The 14,322-nt window shown below is 45.2% G+C and overlaps 2 protein-coding genes across 2 annotated transcripts in view; one reads left to right on the top strand and one right to left on the bottom strand.

The window, feature by feature from the left end:
- Positions 1-2,110: 2,110 nt before the first annotated feature.
- On the top strand, positions 2,111-6,433 carry LOC139609732 (ankyrin repeat domain-containing protein SOWAHC-like). The gene has a single exon (XM_071464659.1). It carries the CDS (start codon positions 2,153-2,155, stop codon positions 3,923-3,925), a length of 1,773 nt encoding a protein of 590 aa, XP_071320760.1. The 5' UTR covers positions 2,111-2,152; the 3' UTR covers positions 3,926-6,433.
- Positions 6,434-8,354: 1,921 nt separating this feature from the next.
- dhrsx (dehydrogenase/reductase (SDR family) X-linked) overlaps positions 8,355-14,322 on the bottom strand; it is an 18,561-nt gene continuing 12,593 nt past the window's right edge. Inside the window, exons 4-7 of the mRNA XM_071464633.1 lie at positions 13,994-14,095; positions 13,660-13,867; positions 11,610-11,817; positions 8,355-10,594 (exon numbers count right to left, since the gene is read on the bottom strand). Coding sequence (XP_071320734.1) covers positions 10,412-10,594; positions 11,610-11,817; positions 13,660-13,867; positions 13,994-14,095 — 701 coding nt within the window. The 3' untranslated portion in view covers positions 8,355-10,411. The remainder of the gene's footprint in view (positions 10,595-11,609; positions 11,818-13,659; positions 13,868-13,993; positions 14,096-14,322) is intronic.

The raw sequence follows: 14,322 nt of genomic DNA, 5'->3' as shown, positions 1-14,322 counted from the left end.
CTTCCAGTGCCTGAGGGCAGTGGGTGGGACCTCAGTGTTTGGACAGGTTCAACACAGCAGCTCATTAGATTGAAACTATGAAGCTGAAACAGTGACTCAAAGTGCTGACTCAGCTTTCTTTCCCCAACTGCTCCGCTCTTCATCTATTACTGAGGCTGAATCCAACATTTTAACCACATAGTGACTGTTTCAATTTAAAGAGCCAAAATATTACAGAACGTATCACATCCCTATAACAGGCTGTCTGCATTGTAAATATGTCAGACTTTAAACGGCCCCCCCTTAACAAATACCAGCCCCTCACCTGTAGACAGCCCACGTCGCTCTTGTACTTATACGCAAACTTTAAATTGGTGCATTGATGTGAAATATACTCGGAGTGTGCACTTTTGCTGTCTGTGTGAGCTCTGATCCCCATGTGCATTATTTTGCATTATATTTAACCCAGTAATTAATGAATTGCACAAATGTATAATTTGCAACTAAAATGTATAATAAATGAATAAATAAAATACAGGCAGGTTTTAATCAAATTAATAACCAAGCACCAGAAAAAAAATTCAGTGATGTTATGTGTGTGTTGTCAGCGGTTCTGATCTCGGTATCACAATATGGCAAATCATATCAAAATAATCAAACTGCTCATCAAAGCAAGGAGTAAAACTAAATTGTTGTGCATTGCAGGAGAACTGCACATGTGCAAAGATCTGAAGAAAAGATCATATTGTCAATAGCTGATAAACGATTACAGCACTTTATGTTGCAAAGTGTCAGAAATGTTTTTAAGGAAGCTGATGATCAAAATGATGGATGCACCATCCAGGTATTTATATTATTATGATTATAGAATATACAACTGAGTATCTTTAACCACATTGTCTGACTCTTTTAAAATTGTTTTATTTTGTCGTAAATATAACTATTTAAGTCTGATTTTATGGAGACTGCAAAATGAATATGAATAAAAACAAAATAATGTTTCAATGAAACCAGTTTAATCATCCAATATTTAAATAAAAAAATGTAACACGTGATATATGATATATGCAGAATACATTTAAAACCTGTCCCCTCCCTCTAAGACCACTCGGGTCTGGTTCAGAAGTTCTGGTTGTGATGATGGACCTGACCTGACAAGATCAATGATGTCTGTGAGATGCGTTGCTCCGTCTTTCCCTGTAACACACTGCACACACAGCTCCTGCCCATTCTCAGGCAGAGACGAGCAGCTGACGTGAAGCCTCACCCAGAGTCTTACCCAAATCCAAATCCATCATAAGCTGATTTCTTCAAGGCGCAACCTGCAGCAACATCAGGTCAAGGCTGGCGTTTGTGGGCATGTATGTCACCAATGAAGGGACATATTATTATCACACATCCTCTGGATATATGAAGATATGAGCTTACAGCATAGTGTGTAGTGAAACTTGTATATGCATCTATATGATTAAGTTTCATGTTTTTTATGTTAATGATGATGACACATGCGCCTAGAATGAAAATTCTATGTGTTTATGTTTTTCTGATTAATTTTAATGTCTTCCAGTTTTGGGAGGGTGGTCTCAGACTTTTGGACCCACAGGCTCTGGGGTAACAATATATGTCTACAGCATATACACACACACACACACACACACACACACACACACACACACACACACACATATGTTTGTACGAGCTGGACATATATGTCCATTTATGAAATGGTTCCCATTGTAATAGGTTTCATATATAATTTACATATGTAACAGTAAATCTGGCCCATGTTGGGACCACATGTACTCTCATACAGCATGGCTGTTGGATGGTTCCTCCACATCTGGACCAGAGAACAGCTGGACTCTGCCCAGATGTGGAAGTGGCCTGGGACCAAGTGTTTCTTCTTTTATACTCATATAATATAGAAATGAAGTGTATGTAGCCTACATACAATAGATTACACGTGTGTATGGGAGGCGTGTTTACTTCCAGAGACGTCCCCCCCCCCGGCTTCGTGGCTCCGGGCCGGTTGCTGGGAGGCGGGACGCCCGGGGACAGACACGCTGGTCCCCGGTCAGCGGAGTGACGGCCCTGCCCTGCGCTGGGGATAATCCGCGGTGCAGCCCGGGGGGGGGACTCCAGGCTGGCTGCTCGGAAAGTTTGCAGGGTTTCAATGGCCGCGGACTTTTCCCAGGAGGCGCTTCTGGCCTTTGTGAGGCAGCGGGGGGGCAGAGTGAGGACCACCGACCTGACGGAGCACTTCAGGGCCGCGTTCCCCGAGGAGCCGGGGGGGAGGGCGGCGGCGCGGGAGCGCTTCAAGAGCTACGTGGACAACATCGCTTTTGTGAAAGCTGAGGACGGAGAGAAGTATGTCTGCCTGAGGAGGAGCTTCCGCGGGCCCGGGAAGGAGCGGCGGAGCCCCCGCAACAGCGGCGGAGCGGGGCCGGGGCCGGGGCCGGAGCCGGGGCCGGGGGGGGGGCCGGGGCCGGAACAAGTTCTCACTGCAGACAAAGGTGCACACGGAGCAGCTGCGGCTGCACAGCAACAAACACCACCGGGCTCAGGTTACGGAAGCGGCCGCCAGGTGAGGGCTCCGCCCCCCCCCGCCCCCGCCCCCGCTACCAGTCCTGCTACCAGTCCTGAGTGTGTTTGCGCAGGGCAGGAGGTGGACAGCAGCTCCGGGGAGATGGGCAACACAGAGAGCTTCCGCAGAGAGAGGAGCGTCAGGGAGCAGGAGCCGGGGAGCAAGGTCCCTGACATACCAGCCATCTCAGTGATCCAGGCGTCCCCCCTCCCCGCAGAGGCGTCTGTGTTCACCCTGCCTGGGCCTGCACAAACCGGTCCTACAGGACAGGTAGACGCTGCTGCCGCTGCCGCGCTCTGTCCCACAGACGCGCAGGCTGAGCCTGACGCAGGCCTGCAGGACGCTCCGCAGGTTCCTCTGGTGACCAGGCGCAGAAACTCGAAAGGATCCCAGCCAAGAGTTCTCCCCAGGGAGCCGGAGTCAGACGATGAGGGACAGCTCGATGCCCACAGCCTGTGCGGCAGTGACGGGAACAGCAGCCCTAAAAGCAGCCGCAGACACTTCCTCGAGGTTATGATGAACACGTCCCCCCAGGTGAGGCGCAGCATGGTGCTGCGCAGGTCAGTTCACCTGTCCTCCAGGAGCGACAGCGACTCAGCCTCCCTGGTCTCCTCCAGCCCGGATGAAGACGGGACCCTGGTCACTCTGGACCCTCTGGAGCATGAGTGGATGATGTGTGCTTCCGACGCGGAGTGGGGCAGCCTGCAGCGTCTCCTCAGCGCAGAGCCCAGCCTCGTTCTGAGGAAGGATTTCGTCACCGGCTTCACCTGCCTGCACTGGGCGGCCAAGCACGGCAAGCCCGAGCTCATAGCACTCATCATTAACTTCGCCAAGCAGCACAACGTTCCCATCAGCGTCGATGTCCGATCCAACACTGGCTACACCCCGCTGCACATAGCTGCCATGCACAACCACATGGAGGTGGTGAAGCTGCTGGTGGGGGCCTACAGCGCCGATGTGGAGGTCAGAGACTACAGTGGGAGGAAGGCCTGCCAGTACCTCACCGACAGTGTGAGCGTGGACATACGGGACATCATTGGAGCATACGAGCGATCGGAATCGGAGGATGCAGGCAGCGGGGACGGAGGCCGCTGGAGGTTCTCCAAGGTTCTTCAGTCTAACCTGAAGCCCCTCAGGCTGCTGAGCCCCGCCGACTGTGACTCTGTGGATGGCGAAGGCCGACCCAGGGAGAAGCCCCTCAGGAGGAAGTCTTCTCTGAGCAGGATGAAGCCGAGGCTGCAGAGGCTCCGCTTGAGGACGTCACAGATCGTCCACAGCACAACGTTCCACGACACAGAGGAGGTGGAGGGGTCTGCGAGAGGCTCCTTCAGGTCCAGACCTAAGACACATTTCTTTGGCTGAGACCGACGCTGACACGGGACAGGACACGGTGCAAGACCGGGCCAAAAGAACAAGTGAGAGGCCGCAGCGGGGCTTCAGTATTTGTGGGCTTTTGTTATTTTATGAATTAATTTGTGTTGATATTCGCTCTCTGAATCATTTTTATGCCATGACAAAGTTTTAAGAAACCAACCCAACACCCCCACTCTGTGTCTCGCAGCTCCGAGCCCACTGGTTCCTACTGACAACGTAAATCTGTAAATCAGACTCCGTCATTTCCCAAAACAGCTGCTCGCTGTAGTTTTGGATCCACATCGTGTGACAGTGATAACTGGTCAGAAATGAGGAGGCGGCAGGAGTCCAGACCCACTGATGGTGATACGGAGCGGGTCAGGCTGCTTCTCTGTCCGTCCACAGGTGACTGACTCATCTGGATCACTGCAGGCAGATTTGTCAGTCACAAGGTTCAGGTCTGGGGCTGAGCCAGTGGCTTCAGAGACAAGTTCTGGTCTTTGGTGACTTTGCTCTTCACACTTTACAGGAGCAGAATTTGAAGCCGTGCTGTGGAAATCTGATGCCTGTCGACATCTGGGCTGAAAGGACTTTTTAGAATGAGCTCAGTGGGTTTCTGCGTGACATGTAAGCCCCACCTGGGGCTTTAGCATCTAGTACATCCAGGTTCTCAGATGTACTGTAAAGGGCTAAATCTGAAAACCGGAACACTCCTCTGGTCCGGGACCTGCTCAGGACTGAAGTTTACAAATGGTTAACTTGACAGGAATTTAGAAATAGGTTCATATGATCAAAGCAGTGCAGGTTAGAGCATGGAAACTGTGATTCAGGGTGATGAATCAGACAGTACACACAGCGTGCCGCTTCATGTCAGGGCCTCCCACCGCACAAGCTCCTCTCGTCGAGCTGTGTTAAACCAGCGGAGACGAAGGCTGGGTGGTTACATTCCTGCCAGTACTTTATCAAGCCTAATTTCCCATGATGTCGTAAATGTGTGTTTGTAAGAAAAGCCTCTGGTTTGTCAGTGACACAGAGGTGAAGCTTCACAGTGGATCACTTTTCTCTTTTTTAAAATCCGCCCAGTGTTTCCTTGTGAGGAACTCAAGGCTCTGCCTCCGTCTCTTAACGCTGTAGTAGCCCGGGCTGGGGCTTGAAGCTTTGACTGTTGCCGTGGTAATCAGCGTCCTAATCAGTGTTGGAATGCTGTGTTGTTTTTTTTATTATTATGATATTAATTTCCTGAAAACTGAACTCTAGGTAAGAGCTTAGCTATCGCTGAGAAAGTCCAGTTTTCCTCATCCTCTCTCCGTCGCTCAGGCGTTTAGCTGCTGATCTGTTCACACACCCTGCTGGTGACTTTGGTTGAGGGGGTAATGATCAGTTGATAAATTGATAGTTAAAATGATTGTTAAACTGGCTCATATTGTATCAGCTGATAAGTAACAGTAAATTCAGTAGAGAAAAATCATGCGTCATGTTGGAGGTGCAACCGGTGTCTGAGTAATCAAGACACTGTTTACAGCAATAAAATGTTCTACTCACCACATATGTTGGTAACAAATCTTTTTAAATGTAAGGGGCTCATATTAAAAGTATTATGTTTAAAGAAAACTTATGGCTCATATATTTTTTAAAACTTAAAAAAAAACCTCATTCATTAATATTTGTTATTTCTGGCTCAGAAATCCAGTATGCGTTGGTCTGTGACGTCCATTTTCAGTTTCGGGTGACAACAGTGAATTCTGTCGGTCAGGCCTCAGTGTGAGTCCACTTCCTGCAGGTATTTCAACCAGGTGGTGAAGAGTAGTAGTAGAGAAGTAGTACAACACAAGCATGACTCATGAATATCAAACAAAACAAAGTGAATTCCCAGTATCTGATCATTTCCAATGTGGAAAGTATGACGTAGAGTTATGAAACATTATTTTGCAGTACTCATGAGAATTCATATTTTCATCGTTCTTAACCTTTCATCTCCTTTATGTTTTCAAGGTAGCATCGGACTTCCATATGTGGACGTCCTAATGCATCTGGTATTTAAATTGTAAATGAACCAGTACAGTGTAACGGATTACTTTTCTACAGTTTCTCGTCATTTTTATGTACCTCGGTTTTGCCTCAGTGGCACCTGTCCTTCAGTCTGTGTTACATCTGCACTTTTGAACAAAAGCAGCTCTTAGCTTTTCGTTTGCACATTAGAATCTGTTCTGTGTAACCACTGACTTTTAAAGAGCTTGAACAACAGTGAATATTTCAGTCGAGAAATGGAACCCTCCTGCAGGCATGAGGAGCGGAGGCGTATTAAAAACCTTTCACTGTCGGTTGAAACTTCGACTGATTTCCACTGTTTTCAGCCTTAGTGGTTCTCCCTCATTCAGGCCTGACGATGACCCACAGGCAAGCAGCGCTGCCCAACCGATGTTCCTGGGAAGCAACCACCATTTTACCATAACATCATTTTTATGGTCTGTACAGTTGATGTGTGTCCTGTCGTTAAATAAAACCTTCATCATTGCACATGTGTAAAAGTCTTTTCGTCTGTTTCTGGGACTCCCACTTGTTCTTTGTAGTAGCTCAAGCGGGGTTTCCTGTGGTCTTTTACTCATTAGTCAACTGTGAGATGCAGTTGAAAGCCTCCGAAAAGACTAGTCAGCGAACCTTGAGTCAGGATTATTGTGTTAAACTACTGTTCCTTAAGGCAAAAAATGAACTTTCATGCCCAAGAAAGAGAAAAAGCTTGTTTTCACCACCATAAACTATCTATGGCCTAAAGTATATGGACAGCAGCTCTTCCAGCTACATGAGGCAGTGTCCAGTCCAGGTTTGGCTCACTGCTGACGTCCCAGTTCCTCCCACAGTTGCTGGACGGGGTCGAGGTCACGGCTCTTTGGCTCAGTCAAATTCTTCCACAGTAAACAGATGAAGCTGGATTTGTGCCATGTTGAAACAGGAAGTGGACAAACACAAATCGTTGTTGGAAGCACACTTATCTGAAATATCCTGGTGTGGTGCAGCTTTAAGACTTTAAACCATGACAAACACCTGCATCGACAGTACACTGAAGTACGTGGTGAGCGTTGTTCACATACATGAACCTGTAGTTCATAGTCTTTCAATATGGATCTATGAGAGAAAGTTCATCGACCCGGGATGTGTATACACTTTCAAGATTCCTGATAACGAATCAGATAAAGAGGTTCGATGCCGTCTTCAGTCTCAGCAGATGTCACCACAGCGGAGGGATCAACCATGACTCTCCTCTCTGCATCTATGCATCTGACAGCCTGGGTTCTCTGCAGGGAGAGGAGAGTCATCAGTGTCCCAGACTCCCAGCTCAGTCAGCCTTAACAGGAGCAAAAGCACCATGTTTGGGCTGAGAGAAATCTGAGGTTTCCCTCCTGCAGAATGAGTCTCTAACAGGTTCCCTCTGATGGCTAACAGCAATGAATGCATGAAATGGTTCTAATTTCCAATCGTTTTCATATATGACCTTAACATGAACACTTTGTAAGGTGCTTAAAGAGAAAGTGCTTTTGATCCCTTATTCTGCAAACATATCTGTAATAGACTGGGTTAGATGTGAAACCACACCTGTAGTAAAATCATGGAGGGAGTGACATTTGTGACTTGACTGGAACATCCCCACACAGTGAACCCTACAGAGCATTTCACCACAGCTTTTACTTTTTTCACATTCACATGCTGCTGACGTTTCTCCATGTCCACACAGGAGCTCTGACGCTCAGCCACAGTGACCACCTCTCTCACCCTGACCCTTCTCCCACGAGGGTTCAGTTTGGCTCCTGAATGTTCCACCGTCTTCCATGTGAGAATGACTGTGCTCTTGGGCACCTTCAGTGCAGCAGAAGTGTTCTTGTTCAGAGCCTGGACACAGTCCTGCCTCTGAGCTCTGCTCCTTCCTCCTCACGCTTTCTGCTCTGAGCTGCAGCATCAACTGTGAGACCTGATGTCCACAGGTGTATCTTTCCAAATCAAGTCCAATCAGCTGAATTTACCACAGGTGAGGTCCAATCGAGGTGCAGAAACATCTCAAAGATGATCAAAAGGTGCCTGAGCTGAATTTCAAGTGCAGCAGCTGAATCATTTTGCCAATGTGATATTTCAATATTTCCTTTTTGAAAAATTTCTGTTTTCACCTTGTCAGTATGTGGTATTGGGTGTGGAGTGACAAGAAAGTGTTTGTTTTTTACTTTAGCAGAAGGTAGCATAAATATCTGTGGTGGTGACAGTTTAACTGAGCGTGGTGTGTGTGTGTGTGTGTGTGTGTAGGTAGGAGGTACAGTTGTGTAGCTGATGACAGGAAAGAGCCCACGAGATATTTGTAAAATTCAATGTGAAAATTATTAAGTGAAATATAATTCAGTTTCTTATTAAAATGGACAATAACATTTAAAAAATACACATAAAACTACTGATCTGGAGTCAGTGAAAAACTTGTGGTTTATTAGCTGTTTATTAGCAATGAACATGCTCTGGCCATCAGTGGGATGTTTCCTCACATGACAGAAGAACCCACAGGAACAAGGCACCAGTCACAGTGACGTGGGAAATGTATGTGCAATATGATCAATGCTTTGGACATTTGATTGGAATACAGTTTCTAACTGAACTGTTTACAGCACATTGGACAGGGTGGAGATCAGACTGTGGGGTATCACTGCAATGTCTTCACGTAAAACCCCACTTTGATCCTGGACAACATCTACTAGCATCACCTGTGATCTGTTTGGCAGATCAGACAGATGTGGGGTGTTCACTTCCACCTCTGCCTCCATGTTAAATCCAGCTTCAATCTCGATTGATCTCTAACTGCAGAATGAAAGCATGTGCTGCTCCTTAGCAGCCATGAGTTACTCTTTGTCTGATATCAGACACAGTTTCAGCGTCATGTTGTGCTAATCAGCAAACAAGAGGCACAACACATTCAAATATAAGGACTAATAAAACTCAGTGTGGCAGTTCACAGTAGTTTCACAGTTACACTTCCTGAACATTCAAATTATAAACAACATAAATCATTTCACTAAATTAGACTAATTCAAGCATCAAATGAATCACATCGTATATACAGTACAGTGGAAATTACACTTACAGCACTGCCTGGATATTCCACACCCAAAATCTATTGGATGTTATGATCAACTCTTTGAAAAACGTTTCTTTACATATTTAAAATTTAAGAACACATAACAACAACAGGCATTATTCCAAAGCTTTCATATTGTCAACAAATCACATGAAAAGAACCCAAACCAGCAATTTGGTAGTGCATTTGTTGGGGACTATTTTTAGTGGTGGATTAATCTACATTTGGGTTTACGGTTAGTTGGTTTTGTTCTTTTCATGAAATTGTGATGAGCAGAATGATATGGACTTTTGCCAGACATGGCACATGTTACAATCAAGAAAGGTTATAATAATACTGACTTTAGTAATAATAATATTAATAATGACATTATTTTTGATAATAATATTTATCAAATCAGAAGTTAAAATATAAATATGTGGGGACTCTTTGATTTCTAATATGCTACTCAGTATCACACTGTAATTACTGATTCATAATATGAATTAAAAAAATAAGTTTTCATTGAGGCTAAAAAAATGTATATGTATTAATTTTGTGGTATTTTAAATAGGAAATCTAGTCTGAAACTCTTTAGTTCTAGAGGCAGATCAGCCAAATATTTTCAGGAAGTTTAACAAACAAATCACATTAGATCACAAATATGGAAATATATATGGAGACAGTGCCAGATTATAAAGAAACAGGCACTGCTAAGGCATTTTGGTGATAAGCTCAGACGGTCTATAATTCTATAACATAACAAAGTTGCTCTGTTAGAAAAGCTTGGCATGAAACTCTTATCAAGGTCTGATTTAGTGTCAGGTAACAGAGAGATAACACTAACACTGTAAATGAACAGCAGCTCCCAGTTTGCACTGTGAACACAGGGGCACATGTGGTGGTCTGGGGTCACTTGTCCAGGTCATAGTATCTCAAAAGAGTTTTAAATCGAAAGCAACTGGACTTGGTTATTTGTCTGGGAAGACGTTTCACCTCTCATCCAAGAGGCTTCATCAGTTCTTTCTCGCATCTGACCAGGCTGGGACTGGTCCAAATAGCCTGGTCAGATTAAAATTCAGATTAAAATTCTTTTGAGACATTAGCTCTCTACTTTGTCATGAAGTCAGCTTTGTAATAAGGAAGACACCAGGACCTGTCCCGGTGCTCTGATCGGTTGAGGGATGAGATGACAGACTATCAGACATCAGCATGTTGGATCCGAGCCCACAGCCGGAGGGGGTTTTCATTTGTTTGGCCTGGTGAGATTTGCACGATAGGTCACGATTATTAGGACCTTTATTTTGAAGGAATGCAATTCTGATGTTGGTAGTAAATAAACACTAAGTGCAAACAAAGTAGAAGAGCAATGCTGCAGTCTTATGAAGTGGCGTGTTAGTGGAAGTGTATCAGGCCTCCTGAAGGCCCACAAGCTCACAGCTCTTCTTCCACAGCTCGGCTTGGAGCTCAGAGTCGTAGGAGAGGTCCGAGGACTGCGTCTTCTGGCCGTTGTACAGGTAACAGCCCCCCACCCCCTCCATCTCAGAGGCAGCTGCAGTGTAGACGGCTGTGGATGCTCCCTCTGCTGGAGTCTGAAGGGACAAACATACAGCAAACTCTTCAGTGGATGAACTCGTTTGTAAATTGATTGTTTAAAGCCGTGAGTTCATGACACTTGATCATTAGTGTAATTAATGCTGTGAAAGGTCTCCGCAGGGCTCCCAGTTCCACTTCCTTGTGGGAAAGTTTCAAAAATGTTACCAAAGAGTAAAAAGAAAAACTTTACAACTTTACAAGACATGTTTTTAGAAATCAGGCGACCAAACATGACTCTTCCTGCTTTCCTGCCAAATTGATCACATTTCTTTCAGAGCTCTTGGTTATTGAATTGTAAAGATGTCCAACTATTTCAAGTCGACTCACGTTCTAAATAAACCTAATCTGGACTCAACTCTTTACAATCACCTCAGACACATCTCACAACAAGCTTTAGGACAGTTTTTAAAAGTTTAGAGAAGGAGGCTGAGTCAGTTCTTCTGGAAGCCTTTGATGGTGCTAACTGACTGTTATCGCTTTGAAAACTCATAGAGGGGTGTGCCTGCAGAGGCAGAACCCGACTTTGGGTCGGTTTGTCCAAAAAGTCACTATCACTTTCAAAAAAAAAAAAAAAAAAAAAAAAAATAGAATCACCACCTCACAGGTGTATGCCTCTGAGACTCAGACTTGTTTCAAATTAAATCCCTGCTTATCCAGAATCATATAAAATATTAACCATGTGTGTGAGATTTCGTCATAATTGGTGTGTGAAGTCTTGAGTTCAAGCTCACGCTGACCTTGACCTTTGACCACCAAAATGTAATCCGGTCATCCCTGAGTCCAACTGAATGTTTGTGCCAAATTAGAAGAAGTTCCGTCAAGGTCTTACTGAGATATCGCGTCCACGTGAATAGGACGGACAACCCGAAAAAAAAAGAAAAGCCGCTAAAAGGATCTAAAAAGTCTGTTCACACCAAATCATTCTGAAAGGGCAACGACCAATGATCAAACTCCGACACTCGCAAATCAATCTGGTGAAAATGAATGAGACTGCAGAACAAACGTCAGTACCCTGAACAGTGTCTTGGCCACCGGCTTCTTCAGCATCTGTGCGAGGGTCCACAGGTTGTCATACAGCGCCGTGTCCACCATGCCGGGGTCCACAGCGTTGACGGTCACAGGAAAGCCACCGGCTGTCAGCTGCTCCTGCAGGTAGTAGGTGAAGAGGACCAGACCCAGTTTGCTTTGAGAGTAGGCGCCATGGGAACTGTAGCACATCCTGGAGACAGAGGGAGGGATGGGTGGATTTTAAACATAGATGTAGCTGATATTGTCCGATACGGTCTTTTTACACGGGACTCTCAAGAGACACAGTGTGTCTCCACTGAAAACATGTACCCAGCACCTGGTAAATCTCCCATCCACATAGCAATCAGGTGAGACCTGCTTAGTTCAGAGATCAGGAGTCTCCAACTGAGGATTTACAGCACATTTAGAGTTAGTGAAACTCTCTTCACCACAGTCCACTGTGCTCTCCGCTGCAGAGGACTCAGAGTGAAAACAAAGCATTCGTAATCATTTTCCCTTAATTTCCGCAGTTTCCTCCCTTCTCAAGGACAACCTGAGCTCATTTCCTGAGGCATCAGATCTTGAAGAGCAAACCCGCTGTAATGCCCTTGAGCAAGGACTCTTCTGTATCCTGTCTGTGAGGTAAAACTGCAATGAGAAGCAATAACTGCAAGATATTACTACAGAAGAGCCCACTCTGACCTCAGGAGATGAATGTCTGGACTCAGTGCTGGTCTGCTGGGATAGACATGAAAATCGGATCTATCACAGTAAGGAAATCATGAAAAAAATACTATTTGCACAGCATCACGTCTTGTTTCTCACACAAATTTAAACATGATTTTAGCATGTTAGCCAATGTTTTTTCCTGGCGTACACTAGTACATATGGGGACTGATTACATGGTCATGGCCAACATTTTAGAAATGTCTCTAAAATGGTGAAAATATTTGGATTTTTCCTATTTCAATTATTCCATGTATTCTTCAGTTACTGCAGAATGTGGTGCCAAAGCCTCGTCCACACTGATTGGTGGACAAACACTGATTAATTATTGTGCTTCCATAAAGTTAGGGCACTCGCAGACATGCTATCAACTCTGTGAAGCTGCACGTGCTAACATTAGCATGCTAACAACGCAAACACGTTGATGTTTAGCAGGTATAATATTTACCTGTTCACCATGCTAGTTTAGCCTGTTAGCATGCAAACATTAGTTACTTAGCATCCATCATTTGTTCTGCAGGGACCCCATCAGAGAGAAAACCACTGGATGGAGGAAGTTGTAACAGTTCAGCACAATCCATCTGATCTGAAGTGGTGGAGCAAAGCACCGACAGGTGACCCCATCCTCACTTTCAGTCCCTTTCAGTCACTTTTCCTACAAAGCAATCAATAGCTGAGATGACATCACTATGACATCATGAGGGTTATTTCCTCACATTTGACAAAACTTCTCCAGAGCCACAGAGGACAGTATCCAGCAGTCCAGCCTGTCCAACCAAAAAGCACCTACGTGTAGTTTTACGTCTCCTCTCTCAGGCTTCTCTCTGGAGCTCTAGTGACAACAGGTTCAGAGCCTCTCTTCTGATTGGCTGACTGTTTTCTGAGTGATCCAATAAAAATATAGCAGATTTCAGGAAAACACTCAGAGTCTTGGGGTATATCTGAGAGCAGTGACTGCTTTGTTGTGACATCACAAAGTTCCAGAAGTTCTGACGGCTGGTTTTAAGGCTCAGTTTCTGAATACAGGCTGTGTGCATTTCTCTGTGGACTGAGGCTTTGATACTTTCACAGTATTAATATAGAACCTAGACCTGCTTTATAATCACAAACACATGGACATCTACCTTTAGACTGGATGGAGCTTTAAACTAAACTACTTGACGCAAATTTGCAGAAGCAACAGAATAATGTTTAAAACACAAATAAAAAGTAATATAAGCAGGAACACTAAAATAGCTGTGGGAGATGCTGGTAGAGCACTAGGTTCTTGTGAAACTGCCTCGCACCTCATGAACAACAGATTTAGAGTCTTCCTGGTTACTCATACCTCCTGTTTAAGTCCTCCATGTCCATGACTCCTGCATAGTGTGTAGCGGAGGACATGTTGACAATTCTGGAGCAGCAGCCCCGTCGTCCTGACCTCTTCAGGATGTCCAGCAGCAGGTTGGTCAGCAGGAAGTGGCTCAGGTAGTTGAGACAAAAGTGGAACTCAAAGCCATCCACTGTCTGCCTCTCAGGAACCAGCATGGTCCCAGCTACATGACAGAACCACAGGTAGAGGAGAAGATATGAGGCCACACTGAGTCAAAACTCTTTGGCAAACAGCTTGAGCCTTTTCAAACATGTCACACTAGTGTGACCTTTCAAGTAAAACCAGTTACCATTGTTCACCAGAACATGGAGGGGGAGGCCTCTGGCCCTGAATGTCTGAGCAAACTGCTGCACTGATTTCAGGGACGTCAGGTCCACGAAGATGAACTCCACTGTGATCAGAAGAAATCACGTTAGCACAAATTGATGAGTTAGTCTGACCAGTTGAAATGCTTTTAGAGACCAAAGAGGAACTTCACACTGTGTATATTCAACAAGTCAACACTAAATTGATCCTGGTCCCAGTTTATAGTATCACAAAGAAAAAGTACCTTATGACACTCTGTCTCCAACTATGTGGTGACCTCTGCCCCCACATGTCCCGCCCCTGATTCATAAT

This window comes from Trachinotus anak, unplaced genomic scaffold (assembly GCF_046630095.1).
Source record: "Trachinotus anak isolate AG129_WGS33_773 ecotype Australia unplaced genomic scaffold, CSIRO_AGI_Tana_v1 ptg000026l, whole genome shotgun sequence".
Taxonomy (NCBI): domain Eukaryota; kingdom Metazoa; phylum Chordata; class Actinopteri; order Carangiformes; family Carangidae; genus Trachinotus; species Trachinotus anak.
Note: the sequence above shows the minus strand (reverse complement) of the source record. Positions and strands in the feature narration are given on the sequence as shown.

Excerpts from the sequence above, each read along its gene's own strand:
- LOC139609732 (XM_071464659.1), top strand. The coding sequence starts at position 2,153 with ATGGCCGCGGACTTTTCCCAGGAGGCGCTTCTGGCCTTTGTGAGGCAG.